General features: G+C 36.7%; 1 protein-coding gene across 17 annotated transcripts in view; it reads right to left on the bottom strand.

Annotated features, from left to right (window-relative positions):
- Positions 1-14,889, bottom strand: part of DST (dystonin) — a 436,322-nt gene that overhangs the window by 25,309 nt on the left and 396,124 nt on the right. For all 17 annotated transcript variants that reach the window (XM_036318479.1, XM_036318478.1, XM_036318495.1 and 14 more), the window contains 6 exons: positions 12,142-12,312; positions 11,037-11,192; positions 10,629-10,835; positions 7,993-8,112; positions 5,001-5,170; positions 3,335-3,494 (listed from right to left, as the gene is read on the bottom strand). In XM_036318479.1, coding sequence (XP_036174372.1) covers positions 3,335-3,494; positions 5,001-5,170; positions 7,993-8,112; positions 10,629-10,835; positions 11,037-11,192; positions 12,142-12,312 — 984 coding nt within the window. The remainder of the gene's footprint in view (positions 1-3,334; positions 3,495-5,000; positions 5,171-7,992; positions 8,113-10,628; positions 10,836-11,036; positions 11,193-12,141; positions 12,313-14,889) is intronic.

Raw genomic sequence — 14,889 nt, 5'->3', positions numbered from 1 at the left:
AGGGATTACGAAGTACAAATTGGCAGCTACAAAACAGTCCTAGGGATGTAAAGTACAGCGTAGGGAATATAGTCAGTAATATTGTAATAACTATGTATGGACCAGGTGGATACTAGAAATATTGGGGGAACACTTGGTAAAGTATATGAGTGTCTAGCCACCAAGCTGTATACCTGAAACTAATGCAAAATAATATTGAATGAAAACTGTAATTGAAAAATAAAATGTCAAGTTCTTTAAAAAACAGCAGTCTTGGATAAATTGGTTCAATCTTGTAACATTCTCCTGAGTCAACAACCCTATTTTTTAAATGACACATTGGGTTTAAATAATGGTGGCCACCTTTTATTTCAATTTCACAAAATAATGCATCAAGTTCCTTCTTTTCTAGGATTCCTTAAGACTTGTATGCATGCATGTAAGCATAACCAATGGACATAAGACACTGGGGGGTAGGGGAGGCCAGGGGATTGTCAAGGGCGGGGAAAAAAAAAAAGGAGACATATGTAATACTCTTTGTAATACTTTAAGCAAAAAAAAAAAAAAAAAAAAAAAAGGTGTCTCAATTCCTCTCAAATCATTACTGAGTACCAAGTGCGTGTTTGCCGGGAGCCGGTCCATCCTTGTTGTTTTAAGGGACCTGGCATATATGGCATACTGTTCTTGATATGTTTGCTCACCTTCTTGGCACTGTGTGTTTTAGCCAAGGTCTCCTCTCTGAGAAAGGTTATTTCCCCAGGTAGGGATTTTCCCCTGAAGTTAGGGAGGGAATAAAACCCCTCAACTAAGTGCCAGGCGGGTAATTAATCACTTTAACTACGAACAATCATGCTTAAGCTACATAATCTTTACTCCCTGGAATGGAGATAAGAAACGCCCTAACCTTTGTAGTAGAGATTGATAGGATTGAATCAACTGGTATAAATACAGATGTAACAAGAGAGCAAGACTCAGAACTTAGAATACAGAGCTTAGAACATAGAACTAAGAAGACAGAACCTACACAGAACCTACAGACAGAAGAACTTCGCTGGAGAGAGCATGGCAAAAGATCCTGGACTGAACCTGACTACAGAAATTGGCAAGAGAACCTGACTAGAACCTGGTGACTGAACCTGGCTGGAGAACCTGGACAGAACCTGGCTGGAGATCCTAAGCAGAACTTCGCTGGAGATCCAGACCAGAACTTGGCTGGAGATCCTGGCTAGAGATCCTGGCTAGGCTGCTGATCAACTGAACGCTGTCTCCGTGTCATTCCTTCTTCGCCGACTCCGTCCACACCTTTGGGGACCCCTGGACCTGCTGGGGCAGGACCCCGGCACGTGTTGACCACCACACTACTCTTACTTAGTGTAAACAGATGTAAGAGACTAACAAATAACTAAGGAATCCTGGGGTACATCATGGGGATCCTTCATGACAATGGCAGGAAATCTCATGGAAAGTTGGCATGTAGTCCTTTTTCTCTATAACATGCCTTCGTCTTTTACAGCATCCTGAATACTACTAACCCATAATGTCAAATTTTAGTAGCCTAAATCCTTGTCACCTTGGAGTAAAAAAGCTTTTTGGTTTTTGCTCCCATCTAATCCAGGTAAACTCTGATGTGCCAGGAGTTAAATTGGCGTCTTTTGGCCACAGTCTTAATCCAAGAAATGAACCTGGGGTTCTGTACTTCTGATACAAGAGTCTGTATATGAGACTAGATCTTTCAAAGAGCCAACTTTATGTATAGGATAATATTATCTTATCTTTCTTTAAAAAAAAATGATCACAAATGAATATTACCAAGCACATTTTATCATTGTGGCTGTATCCATGGCTTTCTATTTTGGTACTCAGATCATTCATAAAAGAAAACCCATCAAAATCAGTGATGAATTTTTTGCTGATTTCCTTCAAACAGTGTTAAACAAGATGTACCTGCACATAGACATGCACACACACATGTGTGGGCACACACACACATACACACACACGCATATATAGATGGGACAGTATCTAAACATTCTATTTGTGATAGGACTAGTCCAATAGATCTGAGTAGTCTTTCCAATGTACTCTGTATACTTAAATTTCTTGAGCCTTCCAATTGTATTACTAATGCTGAATGATTAATTCGTTCTTGATGACCTTTAATATATAAAAAACCTGGCAAGTGCCTAGGGGAGTAAATGTTTAGACAGTGAGCTTACAAAAATGGTATTTATGTAAAAAGTAACATTACACTATTCATTACTCATTGAATGGCTGCCAGGGAATGGAAAGGTTTATATTAATCATGCACAAAACATTTGTTTTAATATAGGCAAAGCAACGTAATTCTTTAAATTTTTATTTGTGTGGGCCTGATCAATGTTCTCCATTTATTCTTTTATTTTCTCATATTCAAAATAACAAACTCGCCTTTATTGATATAATGAGATAACAGAACCAGAAAAGGGGAATTAAATATGCAAAAGGACCAACTGTTTTTAAAAAAGAATAGGTAAGATCAAAATAGCATAATCAGGGAAGTATAAAGACAGCATTTTTAAATGAAATAAATTTTCTGAACTCAAAAAAGATAAGAGGGGAAATACAACAGGAATTCAAGCAGTGCTGTAAAACATCTCTATATAAAGTCAACTCTGACACAACCCTTCTACATTAGTACAGTACCTCATGTTGTTTTTAAGCTCTTTAAGTTGTAACAGCATTTGATCATAATTTAGAACCTTACACTCAATATCAGCTGGAGGTCTCAAATATGACCTTTGATTTACACAGTTTACCATACATATCAGAAGATTTCAAGGAAACCAATGTTCTTGAAGTAATAACCAAATTCCTCAGCATATGTGGTTGTCTCATAAGTTGCTATAGTTCAAGGGCAAGGTTAAAACGTTTTTTAAAAAAGAAAAGCAGCTGACCATGACCTCCATAGATCATGTCACATTATCTATCTGCTTATGCAATGATCAAGTTCCAGGTCACTCAATGAATGTTTCTAAATTACATTACATAATCATTTAAATGAATAAAAAAAAGATAGTAAAACATTCTTGAAACACGTTTTAAAGCACCAGAGAATGAAATTGCTTTCCAAGTTCTAAAAGGTCTTGGATCTGGAAATTAAAAACAAAAGTATGCCACTGACACTAAAATGATTTTCCTACACCATCTTTAAAGTTGGCTTCCTGATTCTGCTCAACTGTACATACACCTCAGTATTAAAGACCATTATGTAGCATGATATATAGTATCTACGATTTTAAAAGGCTAAATGGTAACAGTTTCTTCTCTACCCAAAATAATCAAAATGAAATGAATAAAATGACCCAAGTAACAATACCTTGTGATTATCGATCAGATTCATCACTAAATCAATGTCTCCATGGACAGGCTGGTCTTCTGCCAGCTGGGGCTCCACTCTGTATAACCAATCAATGAGGGCCTGCAGGGCATCTGTGAATTGTCCGGAAAATAACAGCGCTTCCTCCAATTTGTTTTGTCTGGGGGGTGGGCGGGAGAAGAATCAATCTGTGCAACAAAAAAAGCCAGCCTGCACAACCTAACAGCTAAAATGTATTGATGACATTTGAGCCGAACTCAGAGGAAAACCAATGTATTGGTATTTTCTGCTGTTTTTGTGTTTCCCTTAAAAAACAACAACAACACTTTTCTCAACCCTTCTCTTTTATTCCTTAAATGCATGGCACTGTCCCAGGCAAATTCCTTCATCACCACCTCTGGAAGCCACAGACCCTTCCATTTCTTCATGAAAGTGTGGCTTTTTAATAAAAAAACAAACAAACATTTTTTTAAAAATTTATGTTCTAAATTATCATACAGTAAAATGGAGGGTTTTGGGTATACGGTTCTGTGAATTTGAACACGTGTATAGACAGATTCATGTAATTATCATCATAAACGAGATACAGAACAGTTCCATCAGTTCCAAAAAGCGCCCTGTGATGGCTCAGTATAGTCTCAGCCTGCGCCTAGCTCTAACCCCTGGCACTGACGGATCTGTCTGCCATCACTGATCTTCTGTATTCTCAAGAACGTCATATAAAAGAAAGCATTTATCTGACTATATGACATTGTATAAAGCATGACCTTTTGATATTGGAGAAGGTTTTTAAATTTTTTAGAAAAAACACAAAAATATTACTGTGAAATTCCACAGAGTGGAATATAATACTCTATTTAATCTTGATACTGACTAAAGCAATTTGACTAAGATCAATGAAAACTTTGAAAACATTTCTAATATATTTGAACTCTTTCAGTACTATTGTACTTTCTTTAAAATTTTGGGCCTTTGCCCAGCTGGCGTGGCTCATGAACCAGGAGGTCACGGTTCAAGTCCCACAGGGTAAATGCCCAGGTTGTGGGCTCAACCCCCAGTAGGGGGCGTGCAGGAGGCAGCCTGATCACTGATTCTCTCTTATCATTGATGTCTCTCTCTCTCTCTCTCTAAAGTCAATAAAAATATATTTAAAAAATATGGGTGGCCTTCACAGTTGAAGTGTAATGAAAAAAGGGGAGATTAGAAAGGGGTGGATGGAAGTTGGAGGGGAAGATAGGGGTCAGATCAGTAGACCTTGCATAATAAGAGATTACATTTTAGTTCACACTAATAGTAAGTCCCTAAAGGCCACAAAGCGGAGAATGACCAGCTTCCATTTACTTTTAAAAAACTACCTAGTAGTTATATAGAAATTGGACTAAGGAGGACAAGAGCAGACCTGGAAGATCAGTCAGGTGTGAGATGACAGAAGCTTGGGGAATGTTCTAACTTCTGAGTGAACTGAATAGTTAAAAACAATCGTGATGATTAGCAAAGCCTTCTCAGTGCAGGTTCTGTGCGAGGTGGGGATTAAGGACCAGAGAAGTTCCCCAGGCAAAGGACGTATTTCAGGTTCCTAAAATGTCCCCTGAAAAGTACGGCTCTTGTGTATCTGAAAGAGGTCTACAAAGTAACCGAACATTTGGGTCATTAAAGAACATTTCACCTTTCCACGGACTTTCCACAGATCGTGTCCCACTTGTCTCGGAGCTCACTCAGCATGTCATCCAGTTTCAGGTTGTCATCAGCCAGGGAGGTTTTCTCCTTCAGAGAACGTCCAGTTCTATTGGTGGTGTCGTACACAGAATGCTTGGCTCCAAGGGATTTCTGAAACTCCTAGATGTTAAACAAGAATACGATGTGCATTTATACTTGGGACTAATACACAAATGGGTAAGAGACACTCAAAGAGGCATCTCTAATAAACGGAGTCTAACCATCGGAAGACATCAGCAAATAATCAAGTCAAATAGTTCAGTGCTGTACTCTACACAGAAACACATCAGGATAGACAATCATCTTTACATTTTTCAAATTATTACTATTATCTAGAAAATAATTTCAAAACAAAACAAATCCCAAATCTTTTGTAGCTACAAACTACAAACAGTATTCTAGATGATATGACAGAATTGCTAATAAGCTATTGAAAATCCCGTGGTTTAGGGAGGAAAATGTAGTTAACATTCTATGAGTAACTATTGGTCCAATAAGGACACAGAGGGACTCAATACTGTATAAATTTATGAGTTTTTTGCCAAACAGATTTTTGGCACACATTTCCTATAGTCACAATAATTTTACATGTAATTTTATCTGTGAGCTAGGATGAGGGACAAATAAGAACCACACCTTTAGGTCCCTATGTTTAGACCTACTGGTCACTGTAATCACGCCACTTGAAGGCCTATACCCCTCCTCTCCTCTTCTTTAATGACCTACCAAAGTCTCAAAAGATCTAAAGATTACTCTTCCATGTACCAAATAGCTATCCTGCTAACAGGACCTCCATGATTTGATGCTTCATTTTTGTGTGTATATGTGCAGGAGGGGTGAATTCTATTCTTTCTACACAACTCAATTATAAGCCTTTCTGCAGCTGGGACATTGTCTTTGTAAGCCTCTCATTATCAGGTTATATTTTCTGTGTGTTTATAGAATGTAATAAAACGAATGAGCCAACTGCTATTGAATATATAATCCCAGGGATGAGAAGAAAGCAAGGTCAACTGAATAGGCAGCTTACAAGCTCATAAAATATCACGAGAACACTTAATATAGTGATTCTCAATCCTGGAAGCACATCAGAATTACCCCAGATAGTAAAATGCTATACAAATGTATAATTTTCCAAAATAACCTCAGTTAAAATTACCTAATAAGTTTTTATTGCCTTTAAAAGCGAGACACTTTAAGTGTCTTATAATGACTAAGATATTTATTTTGTCTTGTAAAAGGAAGCAACTACATCTGGGAATTTTTTAGCAGTGAGCACAATTAGAATATCACACTATTTCTGCCGTTCTCTGTACATATTATGTTTTCATGTTATTCTAAACAGAATGCTAGTTTTAGAAGCACGGTATTGACAGATTTCCTTCACATAGCAAATACACAACAAATGTTATACTGAATACAGGGCAGGTTAAAACTCTTTAAGGACAAAAAGTACCCAAATAATGAACAGAAAGGACTTCTTTTAAAATTGGCTTAATGAACCTTGTATCTTTATCTCAGAGAGATGGTGATTGTGGCCATAGGTCACACTAGGGAAAATAGAGAATCTCACAGGATTCTTTGCACATTGTTATTTCTAGGATTTTCTAATTTAAATATTCAATAGACTTTCATAAGACTACGTGACATGACATCTACGATCAAGTTCAAATAAGACATTCTACATTGAGAAGGAGGCTCTCATTTTCCCATCAGAGGGGAAAGAAGGAAGGTGCTGCTCACCCTCACTGTGCTGCCAGTATTACGTGTGGCAGCTCAGGGACATAGGCCACCAGCAGGACCAGCCATTCATAAGCCCTCATCTCGCCAAAAACGGGTGCTCAATATGTTTCCTTCCGTCATCATAGGATTGTGACCCTCCGAGGTAAGTAGATTCACTAATGGAAGCAACCAACTAGAATTTTCTGATGATGACCTTATATTGCCCCATATTTTTTTCAATCCTTTTATAAATGATCATGTTTCAAGCAATGATTTATATGTAGATGCCTAAAAATGTACAACTGTTTGCAGGAATCACTCCCCTTTACCCACATCCTCACTCTGAGTGCTGATGATCAAACAGAATGACAGAACAACCCAAACTTAACCGATTTGAGAAGGATGGGGAAACGCACTTTGAATGCCATGTGGTAGGAATAGAAAAAGTAGAAAATATAAAATTCAATGTTTCTACATCTAATTTACACAAGGACGCCACTGACTGTGTTTCCTTGAGGGTTAGGATGGAGTTTCATATACCCACACATACACATTGTAGAAGAAACCAATTTCCCCCGATGCACTGTTAAAAAGAAATTTACATTATTTTTTACTATAGAATTATCTTCTATATGGCTTATGATAGGAAATACAAGATAAGACAATTGTGCTAAAATTGAAATGCCAATGTTTGAACCCCTACAAAACCTTTATATGTTTTAGGTTGTAGAAGAATTCCAGTTTTAATTTTGCCTGTTTTCTTTTACCAGTGAACCCTAGATCATAATGGAATGGACCAACGTGAAGGGCAATTGTTTTAAATTTCATGTAATTCACATTGAACAACCTTTCTTTCCTCTAGTGACAAATAAATGCACAATCAAGTAGGAAATGAAAAGTAATCTTGAAATATATAAAGACACACTATGCTTTTCTTTTCTTTTTTAAATCCTCACCTGAGGTCATGTTTTTGTTTTTATGTTTTTTCCCATTATTGATTTTTAGAGCAAGAGGAAAGGAAGAGAAAAACATCGATGTGAGAGAGAGAAACTTTGATTGGTTGCCTCCAGGACACTCCCAGACTGGGGATTGAACCCATAACATAGGTATGTGCCATAATCAGGAATCGAACCTGCAATCTTTTGGTGTACTGGATGATGCTCCAACAAGCTGAGCCACTCAGCCAGGGCACCATATGCTTTTCTTAACTGTAGACCCACCTTATGCTGCGAGAGTTGTGTCTTTAGTTTGTCTGGATCGTTGGCAATTTCCAGTTCAGAATCCAAAGACTTTTCCGACTCCTCTAGCCACTCCATAAGTTTAGTCCAAGCTTCATGGAACTGTAAAGAAATTCACATTTTGTCCAGGAAACTTTCATTATACACTATATTTAAAATCTAATATTTATTTAAAATAGAAATTAATGTTAATGGAAATGTTGAAAATTATTAATTCAACAATTCCCCTGAAGAAGAAAAAAGCAGTAGTTTGATCAGCAGGTTACAAACTGTCTTGTTTACACTGGCTTTTGTGGTTTTGCCCTTGGTCACTTTGTTATAATTCATTCAAGCACACAAAGTTTAACAAAAATAGATATGTTAGAAAGCATCAGGGAAAACTTCCCTCCCTTTCTTTTTCTTAATAATTAACATCAACTCTCAGAGAATTTTATTTGCTTTCTGCTGTCTCTTGACATTTCTGGGTTCACTTCTAAGGTGTTTAGTTCTTATGTTAAGAAAAGGAATAAAACAGGAGAAAGAGGATAAAGTTTGTAATCTGGCTTTAGAAAGTAACAAGAACAAAGAGGTCATTTCATTCCTATTTAACACAAAGATAGCTGAACATCTTTATTTTGCTATCAAAATCCTCAACTTAATGCCCGTGCCTCACATAATTGGTTTAGTATGTAAGAGCACCCATAGTACTTGAGTTCTAACAAAATAGAATTCTCTTTGTCATCTATTTGAAATAGTCTGGTGCTACATATATTTCATTTCACCCACAGTCTGTTTTCTGTTTATCTCTGAGAACTAGTGGGTACTATTTTTGGAGACCAATTTGTGAAAATGGCTATAAATTAAGCTCATAATAAAGTTAAGTGAACAGATACATAGCAAAGACGTAGGTAATCAAAATAAAATGTGTTTTATATCAAAGCACATTAATAATGGAATAACAAAAAGACACTTCTTACCAAAACAGCACAATAAGAGCACAGAATTGCAAAGCTGCAAGGGCCCCTTGGAGATCATCTCATCAAACCTGCTCTCCCTACACACCCCTCCCACGTGCTAATCAATTTAAACATGAAAATAAGGAGGCCAGAACAGGAACAGACATTGTCCAAGTCAGAGAACTACGGTCAACATCTGAGCCCAAAACGGAGATTTTAGAATAAAAAAAAAAGAAAGAAAAAATAAAATAAAGATACAGCCAGTCATGGTGTTAGGTAGTCTTACTACAAATAACATTGGCTGTAACACTTAGATGGTAAGTTTAATTATATAAACACACAGGTTCTAAGGCTGGTCCTACTTTCAAAACTATTTTTAAATGGTAAAAACAGAAGAAATGTTATCTTTTGCATTGAGACCAGAAGTTAATTAAACAAACAGAAAATAAAATTGATTAAATGGAGAAGGGAGGAAGAGAATGGGCAACTGGCTTCTGGCATCCAAGAGATTTTTATAAGCTAGATGTCCTTAACTCAAAAACGCCTAAACTATAGATTGTTACGTATGTGGAGAGAAAAATGTCAGGCTCAGTATTAATGTTATCTTACAAAATCATTAGGGACTAGTTCCATTCCAGGGACTCACTTATAACACTGCTGATATCATACCTCCCACTCAAAAAGGGATATACGGCATGCAATCCTGTAACAGTATAATCTGTCATTTCCAAAGCCCTTAAAAACTTATGCTGATAACTTTAAACAGTGAAACACTAAACTCCCAGGACATCTTTTATATCACCCAACTGAGCCTAGCTCCCCCAAACAATGAAGTGCAGCACCAATGATGGACAAATGCAACTGAATAGGACAAAGAGAGTCATAAAAATCCAGCCTCGATATTACACTTTCTAGTTTTAAATAAAAATCAGCGATATATGCCAAGCAAGGTGAGTGCACCTCTCTCCCCCCTGGAGAACAAAGATATGTAATTTTGCTTCTCCTCTGTGTGTAGTCTAGAATACAATATTAATAACAGGTGAAGAAAGTAAGGCTAGTTCCTTGTGAGTATCTCTAGATTAAAAAAAAAAAAAGCAGCCCCAAAAGATTCAAACAATTTAAAAGTGGGATGGAGCTGTATCAAAATATTAGCAAAGAAATAAAGGCTTGCCAACAATGCACAGATTCAGGGAGGTGAGGAGTACCCACTCACTCAAACACAGAATATCCCTTTCGGGAGGTTGTCTCAGAGGGCTCAATGTCTGGCTCTCAGCTGACAGTTTGAAGAAAGTCTGGCTTAGGAACTAAATAAAAGGCAGCCATATAATAAAGTATGATGTCTCACTCTAAGTATGAGAAAGGAGGTTGACAGGACAAAGAAACAAACAAAAAACCCAATGACAAAAATTCTGAGGGTTTAAGATAATGGTCTGTCTATGAAGTCAACCTACAATCAGTCTTTTCAAGATCAGTCCCCAGGGCCTGAAGCTGCTGCCAGGTGAAAAGTAATGTCATCATCCCAACCCAGGCCACAGCCCTTTCAGGAAATGAACACCTTGGCTTCCTGCCAGGTTTGTTACCCATAATGCAGCCTGCAATACAAGTCCTTTACTAACATAATCTATATTTCAAAAGCTAGAACCGATGTATTGCCAAGTTCAGAGAATTTCTATAAAGGTTTACCTGCTTGGCCCTCTTCCTTGCTTCATCCAAAGATCTTCCTCTTTCTACTAACCGTTGAACCACCTTTTCCCATCGACCCTGGACACTGATGAGCAGATTCTTAATGAGGACAACATCTTGTTTCTGGCTAAAATATTTCAGGTGGGTTCCAGTTTTATCCAGCTCTATTATCTGCTCACGGTGAGAATTTACTTCATTGGCGAAGACCTTTCCAAAAAAAAGGGATAAAATGAGAAACAAATGAAGAATGGACCTATCTTGAAAATGCTTCTGGTGTCATAAGCTGAAACTATTTCAAAGGACAAAAGAAAGGTTTTCAAACTAGCAAATTCATGCTTTTGACATGAAAACAGCCAGCTGTCTAAAAGGTCTGAAGTCAGAATGCTCTCCATGTGAGTTATGGCATACCTTGTGTTCATCGATTTGAAACAAGACTGTGTCCAAGATAAGACTTGGCCGAGAAGCAACATTTAGGGTCTGTTCAGCCTGGGTGAGCCAGTTGATGAAGTCTTGGAGAGAATTGTGGAACTCCATTGCCAAGTTGAGGGCTTCTTCCAGTTTAGTCTGCGAAGAAAGGTTGTTTAGTATTTGATGATATTTAAAAGTTTTCTTTCCTCCCACTTAAACCACTCTCTGGCAGCTATCCTTCCCATCTATACTTTATGCATAAGCTATATTACCTAAACAGTTTATGAATGTAATGGACTGTCCCTAAGGTACTGGCAAGTCAAACCCCGTGAAGTATATTAAGAAGCATCTCACTGCAGCTATTTAATATACATTAAATTGTGGTTTGGGGTCAATTAAGCACAGAACACAGTTATTGAAAAGCATCTGTGAAATGAAAACTTGACAGTCATAAGATTTTTGGAATTATAATAATATTAAATACATAAATATATGCTGTATTGGCGAGAACATACAATCTAGTACTATTCCTATCCTATCATTTAATGGCTGCCTTCTGCACGCCCCCTACTGAGGATTGAGTCTGCAACCAAGCCTGTGCCCTTGACTGGGAATTGAACCACAGCCTCCTGGTTCATAGGTCAACACAACCATTGAGCTACACTGGCTGGGCAAGAGTAATATTTTTAATCTCATCTCATGGATTTTTTTCATAAAGTGCTTACTAGTTATGGACAATTATTTCATTCTCTTAATCTCCCTCACTCCCTCCTCCTACATACCTCCTTTCGTTTACTAAGTATGACTAGAATAGAATTATTTAACAACCCAAAATTTGAGTAGTTCACAAATTTAAAAATATAGCTAGTAACAGTGATCTCTGATACACTGTTATCTTATGTTTGAATAGATTCCTTTAACTCTACTCTTCCTTTAGGACAAAATACTATTTTCAACTGACCCCATGAAAACTCCTAATGTATATAAATAAATTCAAACATGAATCATTAAAAATTCCACTGATCATGCTTCTCAAAGATAAGGTAAAACCCTTGAAATAAAACAACTAAAACATTCATTCTATTATATTAATCAAAGCACATACTTTCCTTTCACTGAGTTTGGTTTCCACCGATTCCCATTTTTCTTTCAAGTTATTTATGTCTTGGTCAATATTTGTCTCTGCAGATTCGGGGCATCTTGCAAGCAGCTGCTGGCCTTTCTGCATCAGACTCTTATATGTTTCTTCTTTCACATCAAAGGCGGCACAGATTTCCTATCAAGATACCCCACGCCCCAAGTTATATCACTTTTTAAGAGAATAAAATCTAAGAGTTCTTATTCCATTTCATCAAACCCAAGCCCCTTATCATATATTCATCTCTATCCAGCATACAGCATAACCCTCAGACATTCAAACTCTTCACTATATTGAAACAACAACTAAACCTATAGCCATATCCTGTCCACTGAGAAATCTCAGAAAAACTGCCACCATCACTAATCCATTCTGGCATGCGAAGGTTTGTAAAACAGTATTTTAAATGCTATGGAAAAAGGCTTCACTATATAGTAACCAATCAGTCTGTGACCTTTGGCAAAAATGTTGACCTCATTGAGCCTTGACTTCCTCCTTAGTAAAGCAGGTTCTAAGTCTCTCCTGGGACTAGCTAATACAATAACTGTAATATTTTTGGTATAATTGAGTTCTGGGCGCAGAAGACATTCAGTGGATAGAAAGTAAAGACCCAGTCTAGTAAGATATTTAAGTTGCTTATTAAGACTTTGGAATCACAAAAGCCAAACTTGTAGTACTATGAGAATTTTACTCTCACTTATAACATTTTTAAAGCTTTCATCTAGAATGCAATGTGCATTTTCTACAGAGAATAAAAAAAAAAATACTGTTTAAACAAATCCAGAATTTAAAAACAATGAAACAAGAGTTACATTCCTATAAAAATACTAAGACTAGTTCTAGTCCAGGGGTGGGCAAACTTTTTGACTTGAGGGCCACAATGGGTTCTTAAACTGGACCGGAGGGCCGGAACAAAAGCATGGATGGAGTGTTTGTATGAACTAATATAAATTCAAAGTAAACATCATTACATAAAAGGGTATGGTCTTTTTTTTTTTTTTTTTTTTTTAGTTTTATTCATTTCAAACGGGCCGGATCTGGCCCGCGGGCCGTAGTTTGCCCACAGCTGTTCTAGTCCATTGATTCAATTATAATGTGGGTCAAATCATAGCTCCCCCACTGAAAAATTATATATTCTATGTCTAACATTTTCAACTTCATAATTTTTAAATTTAAAGTATAATTTGAAGAATTCATCCATATTAAAGTATAAAATTCAGTGTTTTATTAGTATATTCACAAGGATGTGCAACTATTACTAATAACTGCAGAACATTTCCATTTGCGTCAAAACTTTATAATTTCTTAAGCCTTTAAAAAACCCCTTTCTAAACATATTGACATTATCACCTATTGAAAAATTTTAATCCTACAGCAAAGCTTTTAGATATAGCCAAATCTCAGGAAACTAGAGTCTTCTAGGTTTTCTTCAACTCTAACACAACCAAATCAAAAGAATATTACTAAAAATGTATTACAAATATCAATCACTCTTTAGAATCCCTTAAGTCTTGGAATGTCTATAATCCGGTAAATTATGCCAGGTTATAGCAAATACCCTACCCAATCCACATAAGCTAATATCCAATATTTTTCTAAAAGTAAAGTATCCTAAAAATAAGCTCTGTGCTGTTCAATTTCGTACTTATACTCTTCTAAATTAATATTTTAAAAATATTTTTATTAGAGATTACTCCCAGGCATGTTTGTGCAAGAATCCATTAAACTTACACTTAATGAACATGGTAATAGCTACAGCAGTACTTCCAGGAAAGTAAAGAAGTATCTGGAAGTCAGTCAGGTTTTATGGAAAAAACAAACACTCCCAAGTTATTATTTAGTCAATTACTTCTTTCGGTGAACAAATGGTCACTTGTGGCACCAAAAATAAACCAAACTAAAACAACAGTAACAACAACATAACCACAGACACAATAATTTTCTAAAATAATGAATACACATGAAAGGTTTCTAGAAAATTTCATACTAGATTAGTAAGATTTATGTTAACTGCTCATGGCAATTGTGAAGTAAATAAGATGTTAACTCTGTTGTGTCTCTTCATAAAACCTCCAAGATGGTTACTTCCTCTCCAAATTACCAAATTCAAAATGATTTCCAAATAAGTACAGTTTTAATAAGCTCTTACAACAACATTAGACATCTGCCAAGAAGTGCAGACTTTAACGTTCAATGGCCCATTTCTTTTGTCAAATTCCTAAATACTACTTCTTTTATTTCATAAGATACTAATTATCAGCATTTGGATATTAAAATGAATTCCTGATGCAAATTCACAAGTGTAAGAATTAGAGGATTCGTTTTCAAACTTCGAAACAGACTGTTTTCACTTAGAACTTTTAGAGCTGATTTATAATGGGAAATGAATAACAAATGTCAATAAATCAAAGGCAGCCTAAATTTAATTTGTCAGCCCATATCTCTGTGAAAGAAAGCCAGAAACTCAAAATTAACTGTTTTTTTCCTCCTTATCCTTTGGCATTGACAGGGCCACAGAACCTGGGGTGGTGGTGGTGGGGGCGGGGGGGTAGCCCACAAGCAGAATGCTGCAGTTGGACAAACAGAAGCCTCCCCTGGCCCATACCTGGTACAGCATGAAGCTGAAGATACAGCCCTACCACCAACAAAACAAACAAGTGACCTTGTTTTAACAGGACAAAAACGTATTTTCCAGGCTTCTATGAAGCAAGGTGG

Source organism: Myotis myotis, unplaced genomic scaffold, assembly GCF_014108235.1.
Source record: "Myotis myotis isolate mMyoMyo1 unplaced genomic scaffold, mMyoMyo1.p scaffold_m19_p_7, whole genome shotgun sequence".
NCBI lineage: Eukaryota > Metazoa > Chordata > Mammalia > Chiroptera > Vespertilionidae > Myotis > Myotis myotis.
The sequence above is the reverse complement of the archived record's forward strand: the minus strand, read 5'-3'. Positions and strand labels throughout refer to the sequence as shown.